Raw genomic sequence first — 15,634 nt, 5'->3', positions numbered from 1 at the left:
TTTTTTGTTATTTCGATGGCACAATCTTCTGATAACTGATCAGAAAATGCATTTGATAAACTGGCATCAGTACTCAAGCTAACAACGTCAACTATTTTTAAAAAGGAATCTTCATCTTTACATTTCTGAACATTATTGGACGACGAAGGTTTAATAATAGATAACTTGTCTCCTGATAACCTCCGCATCTTAAGAAACCCTTTGGTTTCACAATTTCTTCTTGCTCATTCTTTATTTCTGAATCGTGTTTTAATATATGCTGAAGGCAGACAGCGAGTGGGAAACCGTCCCGAGAGTCTTCGTTAGGTGTTTCAACAGGATTATTGCAAATGAAGCAAACACCATTCCATTTACTGCGACTATGACATTTTTCAATATGGTCTAAAAATAAAGAATCACTTTCGGAGTTATAAACACACCCCTTCTCAAAACATTCATACATTTTTTTATTGTCCATCGTAATGCTGATTCTTATAGTGCCAATCTGCAGTTTCGTACTTCTTTGCCTTACAACATTCAATGATATAGGTTCTGAAGGTGGCGGTCCTTCTTGCAGAATAAATTCTTTCGATATATCGTGTAAATTATTTTCATTTATGACGGATTCCTGAGCACTATCTGGGTAAAGTGTTTTGGATTTCGCTGGGCTAGATATAAGACTGCTTGCTAACCTTTGTATAGTATCGGACATTACGCTAGGCGTCAAAACATTTTTCTCAATACTGTTTAAGACTTCATCGACGTTCACAAATGGTTGAGGCGAATTATATACTTCCGAATCATTTGAATCTTGTTCATCCGATATGCGCAATTCCGATTTAGGTGTATCCGCAACATTTACCGATTTGGCGAAAGAAAATCTAGGTTGATAGCTCTCACCTTATCCGATATTTCTGGTTGAATGTCACTAGTTATATCTTTAGTTTCAGTTGTTATATTTTTATCGAAATCCAAATTGCTTCCAGAAATTATTTTTTGAGACGTTTCAGTATTGTCAGAAGTTATGTTATCGAGAATAATTTGAGCATTATCATTTTGTGGTAAAACTTCATTATCTTCATCTACAACATTTTCATTCATGTTATTTATTTTACATTGCAGAGCATCGGTAATTTTCATTTTCTTTAAAAATGGTTCGAACATAGGTCTCGAATTATTTATTAAGACATCGCTGAATGTAATATCTACTTTTGAGAGTTCTGCCTCTTTTCAAGCAGAAAAGGATTTTTATCAACAAGAATATTTCAGATTCTGATGATACAATTTCAGCAGTGTTATCTGAAGGTTTTTTATTAGAATCATTCTTCAATCCATATTCATGATTCGAAACGAGGTCATGAACTATTAATGGTGGTCCGTCGTCGATCTTTTTATAATCATTGAAATCTACGTCCTCGTTGACGTTATCAGTTGATTTATTTTCGCTTCTATTTACAATGCTGTTTTCATTAGATTCATTTAAAATACACTTAGATATTTTAAACATATTAACTTTAGAAATACTAAGTTCCTTGCCCGGGTGATTCGTACGAATATGCCGTTTAATGTTGTTTTCAAAAATTTGTGTAAAATTACAATATTTGCACATATAACCAAAAATGTAAGTACCATTGGTATTAGGAACGTCGTACATAATGCACGGAGTCAATGGTACTTTCGAAAACTTGTGCCGATATTTAAAATGGTGTTTTAACGAATCTGTTTTCATGATACGATAATCGCAAACATTGCATTTATAGCGAAACTCACCGGTGTGAATAGATAAATGTTCAAATAAAAAAGCAGTATCTTCTTTAAGTATAATTGTTTTACAAAAACGACATTCATAACTCAATTCTGTACTATCTGACTTGTCTTCTACTTGTCCTTGATTCGTCTCACAAAATGAATGCTTTGCGATTTCAGCTTCAGTAGGATTCATTCTCGAAGAATATACTTCATTATTAGGATGGTTATGAACATAGTGTATCGTAATCATTTTTCCCGTAAATGTGCATAGCTTACAAGAGTATTTTTCGCTACAATCAACAAAATAATTTTCATCAGTATTCAATGGAAAGTTGTCGATAGATTTTTCACTAACTGGTGAACTTTGCTCTAAATTTCCATATCAATATTCTTGATATTTTCACTAGCAGCTTCAATATTATCACAAACTGTTCTCTTAATTTGCGTTTACTGCGCAAAATTCCCATTTTCCAAGCGCCCTTGCGTTTATTTTTTTTCTTTAAATTTAAACCTACTTTTACTATATTTTTTTCTCCAGAATCAGACATTAGGTTATCACACTTTTCAGGGATTGAATTATGTTCCTTATCGACAGCATCATTTTTATCTTCAGTATTTTCTGATGCTATATCCTCACACTGACCATTCTTTTCAATAACATTTTGGTTTTCAGCGTCGCATTTATTTAAATTCGTGTTTATCTTCTCATTTCTAATAGGATTCCTCAATGTTCGCGCAGAAATGCTAATTCCCCTGCCTCTTCTAGCAACGTTACGTCCTCGGCAAATGTTTTCTTCTATTTCTAATTGACAATCAAAATCTTTTAATTTTTCTAGAATTATTCTAGGTTGCATATGCATACTAGATTTCGATTTGAACGTTTCATTTTCTTCTTCAGTGTTCAAGGTCAAATCATCTTTAGATTCAGTATAATTGATTTTTCTCAAATTTTTGCGGTTTTTACGGCATGAATTAGATTTTAAATCATCTGTATTTAAAATGCAGTTCGTCTCCATAATACTGTCTTCCTTAAGAATCCTACACATACGTCTTCCCGTTGCTGTAAGAACTCCTTCACATATAAACATATCTCGCACATCATGCTGCAACATTTCTAATGCGTTTCGCCTTTTAGGTTTCACAACTTTTTTTTCAATGTCTTGCACTTCATTTGAATTTTCATTACATTCATAATTAGTATGTTTATTCGAATCTGTAACATCTTCATCCGAAGAATCGGATTCGATCTTTTTTATCCTTTTTTTTTTTTTTTTAAATATAGGTGATTCACTTATATTGCTTTTATTATCATTAATGTCTTCATCAGAATCACCATCAATGATCTGTTTTATTTTCTCTACCTTTTTAGAGCCTATTTTTTCTTCCAATTTTTGTAATATATTTAATTGATCCTCTGTATCGCTCTGTTTCTCTTTTTATCTTTATAGATCCCAGATATCATATCTAATAATTTTGTTAATAGAACTTTCTCTTCGTTACTAACGTTCTCATCTTTCGTGTTGATGTTTTTCACATTATTGCAATCAGAGATCACGGACTGTGATTTAATGTCCACTTTGTCATTATTCATTATTGTGCTTTTAACGTCATGAGGTGTCTTTGCGATGTCTTTTAATTGATTATTTATGTCTAAAGAATTTACATTTGTAGTGGGATTATTACTTTGTTGATCGGGATCTCTTTTAATTTTAGGTATTTTGAAAGATTTAATTGCATCTTTTGTATTTGTATTGGGATCATGCAGATTTTTTCTCGGTGGAGATTTATTTTGTATCTTATCATTATGTTTAAACCTACTATTAGAGATACATTTACTTTCTTTAGGAGAGGGTCGTTTAACATCAGTAACTTTGGAAGAATTTTGGGTTATACTTTCCTCAAGGAATGATGAAGACTTATTTAAATTTAAAGCAGAAGATGTATTTTCTCTCGGTGATCTATAATCAATATCATTTTCTACATGGCAATTAGAATCATCTGTGCGAAATGTTCGCGGATCGCTCATTTTAGAGAGGCTTCTACTCCACCTGTATTTGTTATCCCGACCGTATGCACTGTTACCTCGATAATGAGATCGAGAGTTATCGTGAAATCTCGAATTAGAATGCATAAATTCATGTTTATTATATTTCAGTGAACTATGTTCATTCAGATCAAATTGCACGCGGTCTCTATAATCGAACTGATGATCATAATAATCATTTTTCGATATTCGTTGATCCGCGTTGTCGTAAAAATAGTCAGTGTTTTGATATTCATGAGATGCCGAAACGTAACATTTTTCCGAATTGGTAAAATCTTTGGAGTTACGAATATTTGAATTTGGTGTTGGTAGCAATGGTGTTTTCTGATGGAAATTCTGATTATTGTGGCGCGGCATAAAATTTGATTTAGGATTAGTAGTAAATGTTTGCGGTTGTACTGCTTGTGAGTGAACAAAATTTTGATTAGGAACATATCTATAATCCATATCTAATATAGATGGAAAGGTGTATCTACTCCGAGATTCAGAAAATGTACTATTTTTTGTATTTGGCATATCATAATTAGTAACAAGAGGAAGAGGTTCAGATCTAGGAGAGCTAACTGTTTTAATTCTTGGATCATTGGGTTTTATATCAGGTATGTTTATAAGCTTAGAATTTTCTTCTGTCGAATGTATAATTTTCCCAAACGGGTTAGGGTCTAGTTTGCTACTTAAGATCTTCTTTTGTTCAAAATCAGCATTTTTCACAGCACTCTTATTACTTGGCAACAAGTGAGAACTCGTATGTTTTTGCATATACTCTGCATTTCCACTATCAGAAATCCTTTTCCTTGGGTATTTATCAGATAATCGTTCATAGTTTTCAACAGGTTTTTTAGTCATTTTATTCTCATGGGAAAACGTGCTAGAGCTTTGTTCTTTTTTCGATAAATCGTCAAATACATTTCTGGAAGACAAAGAATTATCTTTGTTACTAACAGTCTTTGAACATTCTTCAAAAGATCGAGTTATGGTTTGTTTTTTAATTTCATTGTTATCTAATTGAGGCAATTGCATTTCATCATGTCGCGGTTGTATTAAATGCCCGGAGCCAGTCAATTTTTTATCAAGTTCTTTTTGTTCTAATATACTTTTATCTTCTTTAGAATCCTTAAACTCTGTGGTTTTATGTTTGGATTTTTACTAACGTTATCTATTAAGGTTTTATCTAGTTTGGCTAGAACATCACCAAAAACACTTGAGTCTTCCAATTTACGAGTTGTTGCTTTAAGTACAGGTGTCGACTTCTTAATACCGCAAGAAGATTCTTGTTTCTTTGGCATAACAACGGATTGATTCGGTTTGGAAATTTTTCCAGTTAGAGTATTTGTATTTTTAATAAAATCATTTTCTTCATTTTGCGTCAAATAATTAGCTATATCTGATTCAATTTCTTGTTGCAATTGAGCTTCTTTTAGTTGTTTTGTGAGATTAGTGATTAAAGTTGCACTTTTTGGAACTTTATCATTAGAACATTTCAAAGGTGTTTTTTTACTATTATTTACTAATGGGCTTTCAGTATGCACTAACTTTTCTCCTAATCTATCGAAAACAGTTATTCTTCTTTTTTCTGCAGTAGGACTGCATTTTGATATATTGGTTTGTTGTATATAAGAATCGGTGTTATCACTTCTGTATAAATCTATTTTTTTTGGAGAAAATTGAGAAGGTGAAGTATTTATAGTTCTAGATGGTGATTTTGGCAATACATGTTGTGAATCATCATTTCCTCTGGAATTAGATTTACATGAAGTTGCTGGTCGTCGCATAAACAAAACATCAGAATTATCTACACTTGCAGAATACGTATTTTTATTATCTTGTGCCAGAGGTTTCACGCGTTGTGGGGAGTTTGAAGATTCTTCGCATACTCTTTCAGTGGGAATTATTATAGGTATATTCAAATTAGAATCAAACAAAGGCGGACTAGGACTAGCAGGAGCTGAAGAATTCGATGCATTTAGCCTATCAAGTATAATATTTAAAGGCGAATGGATTGGGTTATCCGTTCCATCTTTGATATTTGAATCTAACATCGCGATTTTTGGATAGTTGCGCTTCTTCACAGAAGCACTCTGCAAGAATGATTAAAATGTAATGGTAATTAAGTATTTAATAATTGTACAAAAATGTAAATAGTTAAATATTTACCAATTCCATTTTGTCGTAGAGCTTTCGCAAAACATCTTCGCACTTCTCAAGGGTATGGGCTTTCAATCTGAAAAAAAAAAACGGCAGCATATTATGTATACTGGATCAATGATGACGTTTTAAAATTATCAATCACAAACGCAAAGTTTATTGATAAATGTCCTAAGAAAAGCATTGAGACTACACAATATTTTTAAATAAAAGTAAATTAACCACAGATAAAATATTGTTCAGAAGTATTGTCGATTAGATTTACATTTCAATCATTTGCCCTAGGTGCAGTCCTTGTGTTATTATGTAAATAATATTATCGCGTCTTTATTTCAAAACTTTAGTATCATAATTTTATCTCGATTTTCTTCGAATTTGCAATCTTGAGCCGTTTTAGGATACGGAAAACTAGCTGGCATTTTTTCTAATTTTGACACGACTTCTTTGGTTGCGCAAAACATTTTAGCACGTTGAGTTAGCAACTTCTCGATAGTCAACCTATGACCGGCGCGAGGATCGGCACTGAAATTTTTTTTTTGGTGATCCGTGTGATCGACAGTATTAACGTTGAAAAATGAAATTAGTCTTAATGAAATGCGATCAATTAAGTTTTAACACTTAGCTGTCCGCACGTCTCGTAAAAATTTCTTCGCTCGGCGCCGGTAGTGCTAATTCGTATTACTTTGCTCGTCGCCGACCATTCTGGATATTATCGAAAAATTGTAAATTATTAGGTCTTAGTAATCTTGACGGGTGTAACTTTTTGTTATCTAAATAAAACACCGGGAAGATTTCTGCCACTAGCCAAGAACGAACGAACGACCCTGTGCTCATGACACCACTGTGGTATCGCCAGCTGGTGAACGCTAGTTTGTGCACTACACCACTGTGGTGTCGCCGAACGGCATAGTATTAACAAAATTTATTGAAATATTCTAAACGAAAACGTAGTGAACGGAAAAGACAGCAAATTTGGCGCAGGACTCAACGTGTTAATTAATTATACAGAATGTAGGCATCATACTAAAAATAACATGTATTTTAATAATTTTTGAAATACTATTTGGTGAATAAATAATTATTAGTCAAGATTAATTTTTTAGTACGAAAAAAAAATTTAGTAAGAAAAAATATAAATCAATAAGAGTGATTTTTTTCTACTTTCAACAAAATTATGCAGTTGAGCCTCGTTAATAAAGTTGACATATTTACTTAGTTGCAAACCTAATTTAGAAGATTTACGAAGATGAGATATATTTTATATAAAACTCCGTGCATAAACAATTTGCTTGATTTAATTTAAAATAGAATATAAATATATTTAAAACAACTTGAAAAAATTTTCAAACGTAAATAGAAAAATTAGAGCTTTTACAAAAACAATATTATATTATGAGAAGCTATAATATTGATTTATAAAACGGAAGGTATATAATGATCCCGTAATAATGCGCTCTCGAATGATTTGTATCAGTTATTATAAAGTTATATAATTCAATAGACAATAATGATCGAGCGAAAATATGCAATGATGAGTCATATAAGAAATTAATTTTCATGCAATAGAAAATATTAAGGTTAGAAATGAATACTGAAATAAAAGATTACACTCTTAACCATTTGTTCAAATATACACTGAAGAATTGTAAAAAAATTTATATCTTCATTAGACACAATTATGCATAATTAATATATATATATATATATATATATATATATATATATATATGTATATCAACACCAAATTCACATACTTCAATATATATATATATATATATATATATATATATTTAGGGTGATCCTTAAAATGGACATTTTCGAACTTTCTTGCTCCCAAGGTCTCAAATGGTTCCAAATTGATAAAAAACAATTCTCTGAAAGTTTCAGCTCTTAATATCAACTTCTATATAATAATGATGAAACAACATGTATGAACTAAATAACGGACACCTTACTCAAATGCGTGCAACGCAGAAGTCGGTTCGCGCATTTAAAAGTTTATTTTATGGGTGGTTTTATGAAACATATTTCTTGTTAATTGAATTGCAGATTCATTCAAACTCGATTTTGCACTAAGCGATAATTTCTCTCCGACTTCTAGACAATATATAATTTGAATTTCATCTTTAGGCGATATACACCTTCTTTTTAATCATTTCTTAGTAATTTATCGACATGGAGTTCGTTCCATCCGAACCAATCTGACAGTCCGGAACTGTCCGCGCATGCGCAGAACACTTTTTTCTGTTCCATCCAAAATTTCGGATTCCAAACTGTTGCGGACTGTCAGTAATGCGTTCCATCAAGCAGTCCGATGAGTTTGAAACTATCATTTTGTGTTTGTACTCGGCACAAACAAAAACTCCGCAATTTAATACGATTAAAATAGAATGTTATTTAATCTCAAATAGAACATTAAAAATTTAATGAACTTACAGGAGTTCAAACATTGTAGAATATTAGATTAAAGCGACCTAACGATATATAACTAGGAAATATTAAAAAGTAAATTCATTGATATAATTAAGTTATATTTTATTAGAATATGTTTTATATATATATATATATATATATATATATATATATTAAACTTATATTTATGTATTAAAATAATAATTATTAATACAATCGAGTGAGCTCCGAGTTCGATCGCGTTGCATGTATCAAAACCAAACCATTGCCAACTGCCATGAAAAAATCAGAAAGAGTTTGATCTAGTTTGAAACAGTTTCGGACTGTCAGATTTGCTCGGATGGAACGAACCCATGATGACGGTTCAGATTTTTGTTAGTAAAGAACAAACAATCCATGATATAACTATTATAATATGATGTATAATCCGGTATGTGTAATATAAACACACTCTAAAAGATAAATGTGTTAATAACAAAACTTACATTCATACCCTCTAAATATCTAGTTTCTAGGGTTATTCATAGATTGAGGGATGTCGCATTTTTAGCGACGTGAACTATGGGAACCGTGTTCCGGATCAATAAAATGCACTAGCAAAAAACATGCCATTTTCGGCTTTTATTATTTTGCTCAAAATTTTTAAGTATTTTACCATGTTACAATCTTGATTAAATGCGCTAAATTTTATGATGCTTGCCAACACAGTTTAGTAAAAATTTTTTTAAAGAAGGGCTTCTCAAAGTCGACCGATTTTAAAAAATTTTAAATCATAGTTCAACGAAATGTCTTAACTCTTGGAATCTTTAAGCATTTGTGGTAATTTTTTACTGCGGTCCTAAATATGTTATTCACGGTTACAGTTCCAAAACATAAATGAAAAAAATAATAATCACAAAAACCAAAAAATGGACATAATTTCACCAAAGCTCGAAACAACGTTATAAATAATTTTTTTCTAATTTTTATTGGCTTGACATCAAGGTCTGGGACACCCTGCATATAGATAGTCATTAAAAAAATATATATGTGTGTGTGTGTGTGTGTGTGTGTAAGTGCGTATAAGTGTGTGTAAGTCTATAGAAGTATGTATTATGTATGTAAATAAGGCAAATATAAAACTTTAACTTTCCGGTTCAAGTATCGATTATTTGTTACATACGCATGTCAAATTTACAGTATATAAAATACAGTAAATCCTCGCTTTACGCGGCAAATGCGTACCGTGCAGTATGGGGACCGTGCTATAAAAAATTCGTATTTAACATACAGTTCAGGCTAATTCGTAGTGCGTTTTATGGAACCTTACATAGTGCAGTATGGGAACCATGCTATGAGAGACTCAGAGTTGGTACAAATCACGTCACTTTTATCGTGCTGTATGGAGACCAAGAAATACAACTTGAAGTAGGAGTAATACGGACGAAATGACATGTATTACATTGACACCTTATTCAAAAATTGGCGCGACGCAGTAGTCAGCTCAAACATGTTCTTAGACAGCTATTATATAATCAGACGTGTCTAAAAGATAAAAGTCGATAACAAAACTTACATTAATACCCATTTGATATCAAGTTCCTATAATCACTCATAGGTTACGCAAGGAACTTATGGGCTGTTGAACAAAAACCGTGTAATAGGAAGTACGTATATTCGGAGGGATGCCGGATTTTTAGCTCCGCGTAGTATGAGAACTGCGTACCCAAAGTCCCGTGTAAACCGAGGGTTGACTGTAATTAGTTTGCTATTGAAAAATATAAAAGTGCATTACTGCACTTGATGATTTTCTGACAATAGAGCAAAGAATCATTGATGGGCCAATAATTTTGGCATCATAGCTACCAATGATTTGTCACTTCTTAACCTTTTCAAGAAAATTAAAATCACTTCTGACGACCCTAAAAGCTTTTGGGAGAATGCAATTACGACATTCTTCTAATCAAAATTCAGAAACTTCGGGAATCAAATGTTATGCCCATATCGTTTAATTGGACGGTTCTCAAACGTCTTGGAAATGTTTTACACCAATCGTGAATATTTTTTACTTAAAGCTAACTCACAGTACACTACTGCTTTCGAACTTTAATTTGAATTTGATTTTTTCACACAAAAATGATTTAATCCAAATATTTAACCTTTTGAAGACGGGCGCCGCATATACGCGCAAATCATCAAATTGGCCGAAGAACTCATATATGCGTCACACCTAAACGCATGTCCAACCAAACTGAATAGTTAATAAACAAATAAACATTTTACTTCATTTTATCCTGTAAAAAATATGTGCATATAGTGCCAAAAATATGCGTTGGTAATATTAAATGACTATCGTAGACGGCACCACAGTACTATTCACGAACCGTTCCGTCTCCAAAGAGTTAATATTAGAAAATACAACACAATAAAATCGTCTACCTATTTATCTGTCAAGAACAAACTGAATATACTATATACTTGAAATGTGTGATCATATGTTGGAACATGTGTCCTAATAAATAAAATACAGTTTTCGTTCAACTGTCCATAAGTTCTTTGCGCAACCTATGAATGACTCTAGTAACTAGATATAGTAAGGGGCATTGATGTGTGCTTTGTTATCGACTCTTATCTTTTACATTGTGTTTATATACACATACCATAATGTATCACAGTTGTGTAGAACCATAGATAAGGAAATAGATAGGAAACTTGGGGGATATTTCATAGTCAACGGAATAATTGCACATTACGACATTAGAGGCGCTAGTGTTCGTAGCAGGTTCCAGAACTTTTTGCAAAAGGTTTAAATACCAGATCATTTTGGTTCATGTACATGCCGATATATGAGTTTACGATCTTGCTACTACTATCATTACTATCTCCCCCATGAAAATATTGAACAAAATATAAGTGACTCTGCATCACTCGAATAATTTGGACAAAATACCGATAGCATAATACTGTAAATCACCAAAAAAAATCAAAAATAAGATTAAGACATTAACGTATATCTTTAAGTTGAAAAATTCGTGACAATAATGAAAAAAAAATGTTTAGAGACTACGAACTAAATACAAAACTTAAATGAAAGTCGACACATTTTTTTTGTTTTTGACATATGATTTGACATTTGATGCATTTTTTGTTTTGCTCGCAGACTAGATCGAATAATTTCGATAGCTACGCTAATTAGCGTCGTAAGCGCGAGTTATTTAAGCGATCACCAAAATTTCTTAGAAGCTTACCCCCTCCCCCCTGTGTAGAACATAGGTTTCAGTTGTGTCAGAACATGGTTCACAGCGCATTTTGTTTGATTAAGAGCTGCTCAAAAAGTTCTGAGACGCTAAATCGTCATTGTCTCAAAAGAAATTAGGAAAGGATTAAAAATAAGGTGTATATAGCTTAAAGATAAAATTCATTCGTTTAGAAAGCGAGAGAAATTATCGTGTGTTGCAAAATCAACAAAATAGAATGAATTTATAAATCGCACTTTAAATAAAACAATTACAAATAACAATAAAAATGTCTCCAGAAAACATAAGAAATCTATTCGTAAACTAAACTTTTTAAGGCGCGATCATGTTTGAACTGACTACGGGGCAACGGCAATTTTTAACCCTTTGCGCCCGGCTGTCGCCTCTGAGGGACTTAATAATTTGTATTCATAATAAGTTCAGTGTGTATTGAAGCGTCGAAAACAATAAATCAAGAATGAGCAAGCAGCGACTCTTTTTTAAATATTTTTCTGCGATTCGCCAAGCATTTCTGAAGTACAATCTTATTTATTTCACCAACTTTCTTTCATCAATAAATTTAATGCATATTCTTTTCTTGTTGCATTAATTTATAGATTTGCTTTTTTAGTATAGTATTTTTATATTATAATGTTTATTAGTATATATCAAGCTTTGTAAATTATTAATAAGTCTGTCATGTCATAACATTTCGCAAATTATATGCCGCCCGCAAATAAAAAAAATTGTTCATTCTTAGAATTAAATCTATGGAGCGGTATAGCAGTGTTACGTTTGCAAAATTTACTTGAGTTTAGATTGCAGTTTAGATTGAGATTTACAGTGATATCCCGCTCAACGCACGCCTCGCACAATGGACGCTGCGAAACGAACTTTCTTTTTCGGACGCGAAAGTTTCACACAACGTTTTGAAGCATCATTATTTGTAGTCAAAAATATGTTGCTCAATTTATTTCAAAGAGTGGGCCTTGGAAATTTATGCTCCCGCTGTGAAAATATACTTGTTGCAGAATAATCTCTCACTTAAATCATCTCGTTATTTGAGTCATTCACATTCACACATCAAAAGTATTGAGAAAAATTTCGAAGTGTGTGAACAAAAGTCTATAAATTTTTGGTCAAATGAAAAGAAGTGCAAATATTCGTAAATGTTTACTTTTCAAACATGAGGCTAAGAATATCAGAAATTTGTTTAATGATAAGGTCGCCTATCATTTACAGTAGGTCTTAAAAAAGAGAATGAAAGAAACAACTATCGACAGCTTCTTTAAAAATTCAGGCGCTAAAGGGGCAAAAAGGTAGCAGTACCACTCTAATAGTAACTTATTTTGTAAATTAGTAATATTTTTTTAAATGCCTTAATTATATGTAAAATATATCTTATTTTCTATGACCAATATGGTCTAACTACAGAACGAATTATTTTTATTATCATGTTTTCATATGGAAAAACGTTTCGCATAACGAATTTTCTCCCGGATCGAATTAAGTATGTATAGCGGAGTATCACTGTATTACATTTCACTGTAGAGTGATAAAAAAAAACGATGGTGCCATGACGCTAAGTAAATATAACGACAGTAGAAAGCCCGTTAAGCCTTTTGGAAATTGCTTTCCACGCTGCAGAAGATAAATTTGGATATTATTGTAAATGTATGTTCTTCAATATCCAGAAATTCATATAAAACAAATTGCATAACATACACAATAATATCAAGTTTACAGCAGACGGATTGTTTTTGAATCGGTGCCGGGCGGAGGGTTACATAAGTGTGCATGTCATTTCAACCGTATTAGTCCTACACACTAACTTATTTGTTTCCATATAAGGCGATACAAATGCTACAATTTGTACTAATTCTGAGTTTCTAATGGCACGGTTTCCATAGAACGAACTACAAATTAACCTGGATTGTACGTTAAATAAATCCCAGTTTTCTATAGCACGGTTCCATACTACACGGTTCGCACTCACCGCGTTAACGGTGGACTGAATATATGTATGTACGTATGCATGTATGACTATATATATATATATATATAGGGTGGTCCTTAAAATGGTCATTTTCGAATTTCCTTGCTTCCAGGGGCTCAAATGGTTCCAAATTGATAAAAAACAATTCTCTAAAAGTTTTAGCTCTTAATATTAACGTTTAGATAGAGCGCAATTCAATCAAACTTCGTATGGAAAGAGCATGGAAAAAATTTTGAAAATAAAAAAAAATGTTTTAGGTATAACTTAGCGACAAATGAATGAGTTTCATTCATTTATTTGTTCGCTAAATTACATCTAAAAAACATTTTTAAAATTTTTGAAAATTTTTCCATGCTATTTCCATACAAAACTTTGATTGACTGCGCTCTATCTAAAAGACAATATTAAGAGGTAAAATTTTCAGAGAATTATTTTTTATCAATTTGAAACCATTTGAGCCCTTGGGAGCAAGGAAATTCGAAAATGTCCATTTTAAGGATCACCCTAATATATATATATATATATATATATATATATATATATATATAATAAGTAAGTAATACGAGAGGGAACCGAAACAATATGCATTGTATTCTATATACAAGTGATTGAAATAATTGAAGATTACGTAAGTATACATAATGTTAATTTATATGCCTATATTAAATAATATAATATAAAATTAATTTTCAAAGCAGAACTACATTTAATGAAATATATTCAAATTTAATAACATAAATTAGTACAATAGCTACAGAATGCTGAATTTTAATAACTACGCCTTGGATAATTACTTACTTTCTTTTTTGATCTGTCAGAAGGGACAACAAGGACATCATTTTGCTTAATTGAGGACTTCTTTGTTTTTCTTGAGTTTTTGAAGAATTTTGTAAATTAGCGATCATTGCCCTCAAAAACGGAACGTATTTTTGCAGATCATCTAACAACTTCAACCTACGTTGCTCTTCCTCCATTTTGTATCACTCAAAAGATCGACGCTAGTCAAATACAATATCTCTTGAACAAATGCACAGTCTTCGCCATAACAAAAGAGCTCGAATTATTTATAATAAGAAATCATTGTTCGCTCATTTTTAGTGTTACTGGCGTTAATAGTTTCTAAAAAAATGCTTAATCGCCACTTCGAACAACTCGGTGAACGAGGTGGCAAGTCATGTCCGTCTGAAGTAATCGATCGGAGCTTCTGAACTAATAACCTAATAATAACTGTATTGATACACTAAAACAAATTTCACAAAAACCTTCTTCTGTAAATTCGACAGTCTCAAGTTAATATATCAAGTTAATTCGTTTCTTTAACTACGAAATATCTTGCTCATCGCTCGGCGTCGATTATTAACATGGGCAATGGCGGACCCTGTAGCTGTAGCAAGCGATAAAAAAGATATCTGTTTCACTCACTTGTATTCACTTCACTTGTTCGATCACGGCTCTCGTACGCTTGTGCATTTCAGTAAGGGAACACATTTATTTAATATTATGTGTAGTGCTTCATTTGCAGTTATTAAAAAATATTTCATTATCACAATCACATTGAATTGCATTCAATACTTTCTCGTTTAATCACTTCAGTACTATCGTGCTTCGCGCATTCGGCTGTGCTCTGCAGCTGCTAGAGTTCCTTGTGATTGTGCCTCGACATTTTGTTTTAGGTGTGTGTTCGAACGACGTGTACGATCGCAGAATTGACTTCGAAGTTTAAGCGGCGACGACGACAGGGCGCCTGTTTCATATGTTCAGTTTTTCTAATTACACTAGCTGTCAGTATGAAATGTACAATTGTCAAAATTGTAGGTGATATATTTATATATAGTGCGTTGATGAGTTGATTCATATAAAAACTAAAGCAATTATGAATTATGCTTTATCCATACGTTTCGGTCTACTTCAAGAACGTCATTCAGTGAAACAAAAAATAATCATTAACACATAAATACACTACACTATTACACAATTGTGAATCCAGGCTGTCATTGATCCGAACATTTAAGACTATAAATTCAGATGATAATTTGAAATTACATTATATAAAGAGTTATCGAAGTGTAAGGATTTAAACTTTCAGTCCTAGTG

General features: G+C 32.1%; 2 protein-coding genes across 2 annotated transcripts; both read right to left on the bottom strand.

Moving 5' to 3' along the window:
• Positions 1-837: 837 nt before the first annotated feature.
• On the bottom strand, positions 838-4,792 carry LOC113375105 (MATH and LRR domain-containing protein PFE0570w-like). The gene is made up of 5 exons (XM_026615054.1): positions 3,565-4,792; positions 3,233-3,378; positions 2,244-3,158; positions 1,189-1,468; positions 838-1,061 (listed from the first exon to the last, which is right to left on the bottom strand). Exons 1-5 carry the CDS (start codon positions 4,790-4,792, stop codon positions 838-840), a joined length of 2,793 nt encoding a protein of 930 aa, XP_026470839.1.
• A 65-nt stretch (positions 4,793-4,857) lies between these two features.
• LOC113375104 lies at positions 4,858-15,318 on the bottom strand. The gene is made up of 3 exons (XM_026615053.1): positions 14,339-15,318; positions 5,927-5,993; positions 4,858-5,850 (listed from the first exon to the last, which is right to left on the bottom strand). The coding sequence occupies exons 1-3, from the start codon at positions 14,512-14,514 to the stop codon at positions 4,858-4,860; spliced, it is 1,236 nt and encodes a 411-aa protein (XP_026470838.1). The 5' UTR covers positions 14,515-15,318.
• Positions 15,319-15,634: the final 316 nt, after the last annotated feature.

The sequence above is a fragment of the Ctenocephalides felis genome, unplaced genomic scaffold (assembly GCF_003426905.1).
Source record: "Ctenocephalides felis isolate EL2017-DRISC unplaced genomic scaffold, ASM342690v1 CF-g0.4_SCAFFOLD_01886, whole genome shotgun sequence".
NCBI classification, from domain to species: domain Eukaryota; kingdom Metazoa; phylum Arthropoda; class Insecta; order Siphonaptera; family Pulicidae; genus Ctenocephalides; species Ctenocephalides felis.
This window is presented reverse-complemented; position numbering and strand designations above follow the sequence as displayed.

What these genes read in the sequence shown, in the direction of transcription:
- LOC113375105 (XM_026615054.1), bottom strand. Translation starts at nt 4,792, where the DNA reads ATGCAATTGCCTCAATTAGATAACAATGAAATTAAAAAACAAACCATA. An exon ending in TCAACACGAAAGATGAGAAC is followed by an intron (nt 3,159 to 3,232) that starts GTTAGTAACGAA and finishes AGATAAAAAGAG; the next exon opens with AAACAGAGCGATACAGAGGA. An exon ending in GAGAAAAAAATATAGTAAAA is followed by an intron (nt 1,469 to 2,243) that starts GTAGGTTTAAAT and finishes AAAATATCTAAG; the next exon opens with TGTATTTTAAATGAATCTAA.
- LOC113375104 (XM_026615053.1), bottom strand. Translation starts at nt 14,514, where the DNA reads ATGGAGGAAGAGCAACGTAGGTTGAAGTTGTTAGATGATCTGCAAAAA. An exon ending in CTGACAGATCAAAAAAGAAA is followed by an intron (nt 5,994 to 14,338) that starts GTAAGTAATTAT and finishes TTTTTTTTTCAG; the next exon opens with ATTGAAAGCCCATACCCTTG. An exon ending in TCTACGACAAAATGGAATTG is followed by an intron (nt 5,851 to 5,926) that starts GTAAATATTTAA and finishes TCATTCTTGCAG; the next exon opens with AGTGCTTCTGTGAAGAAGCG.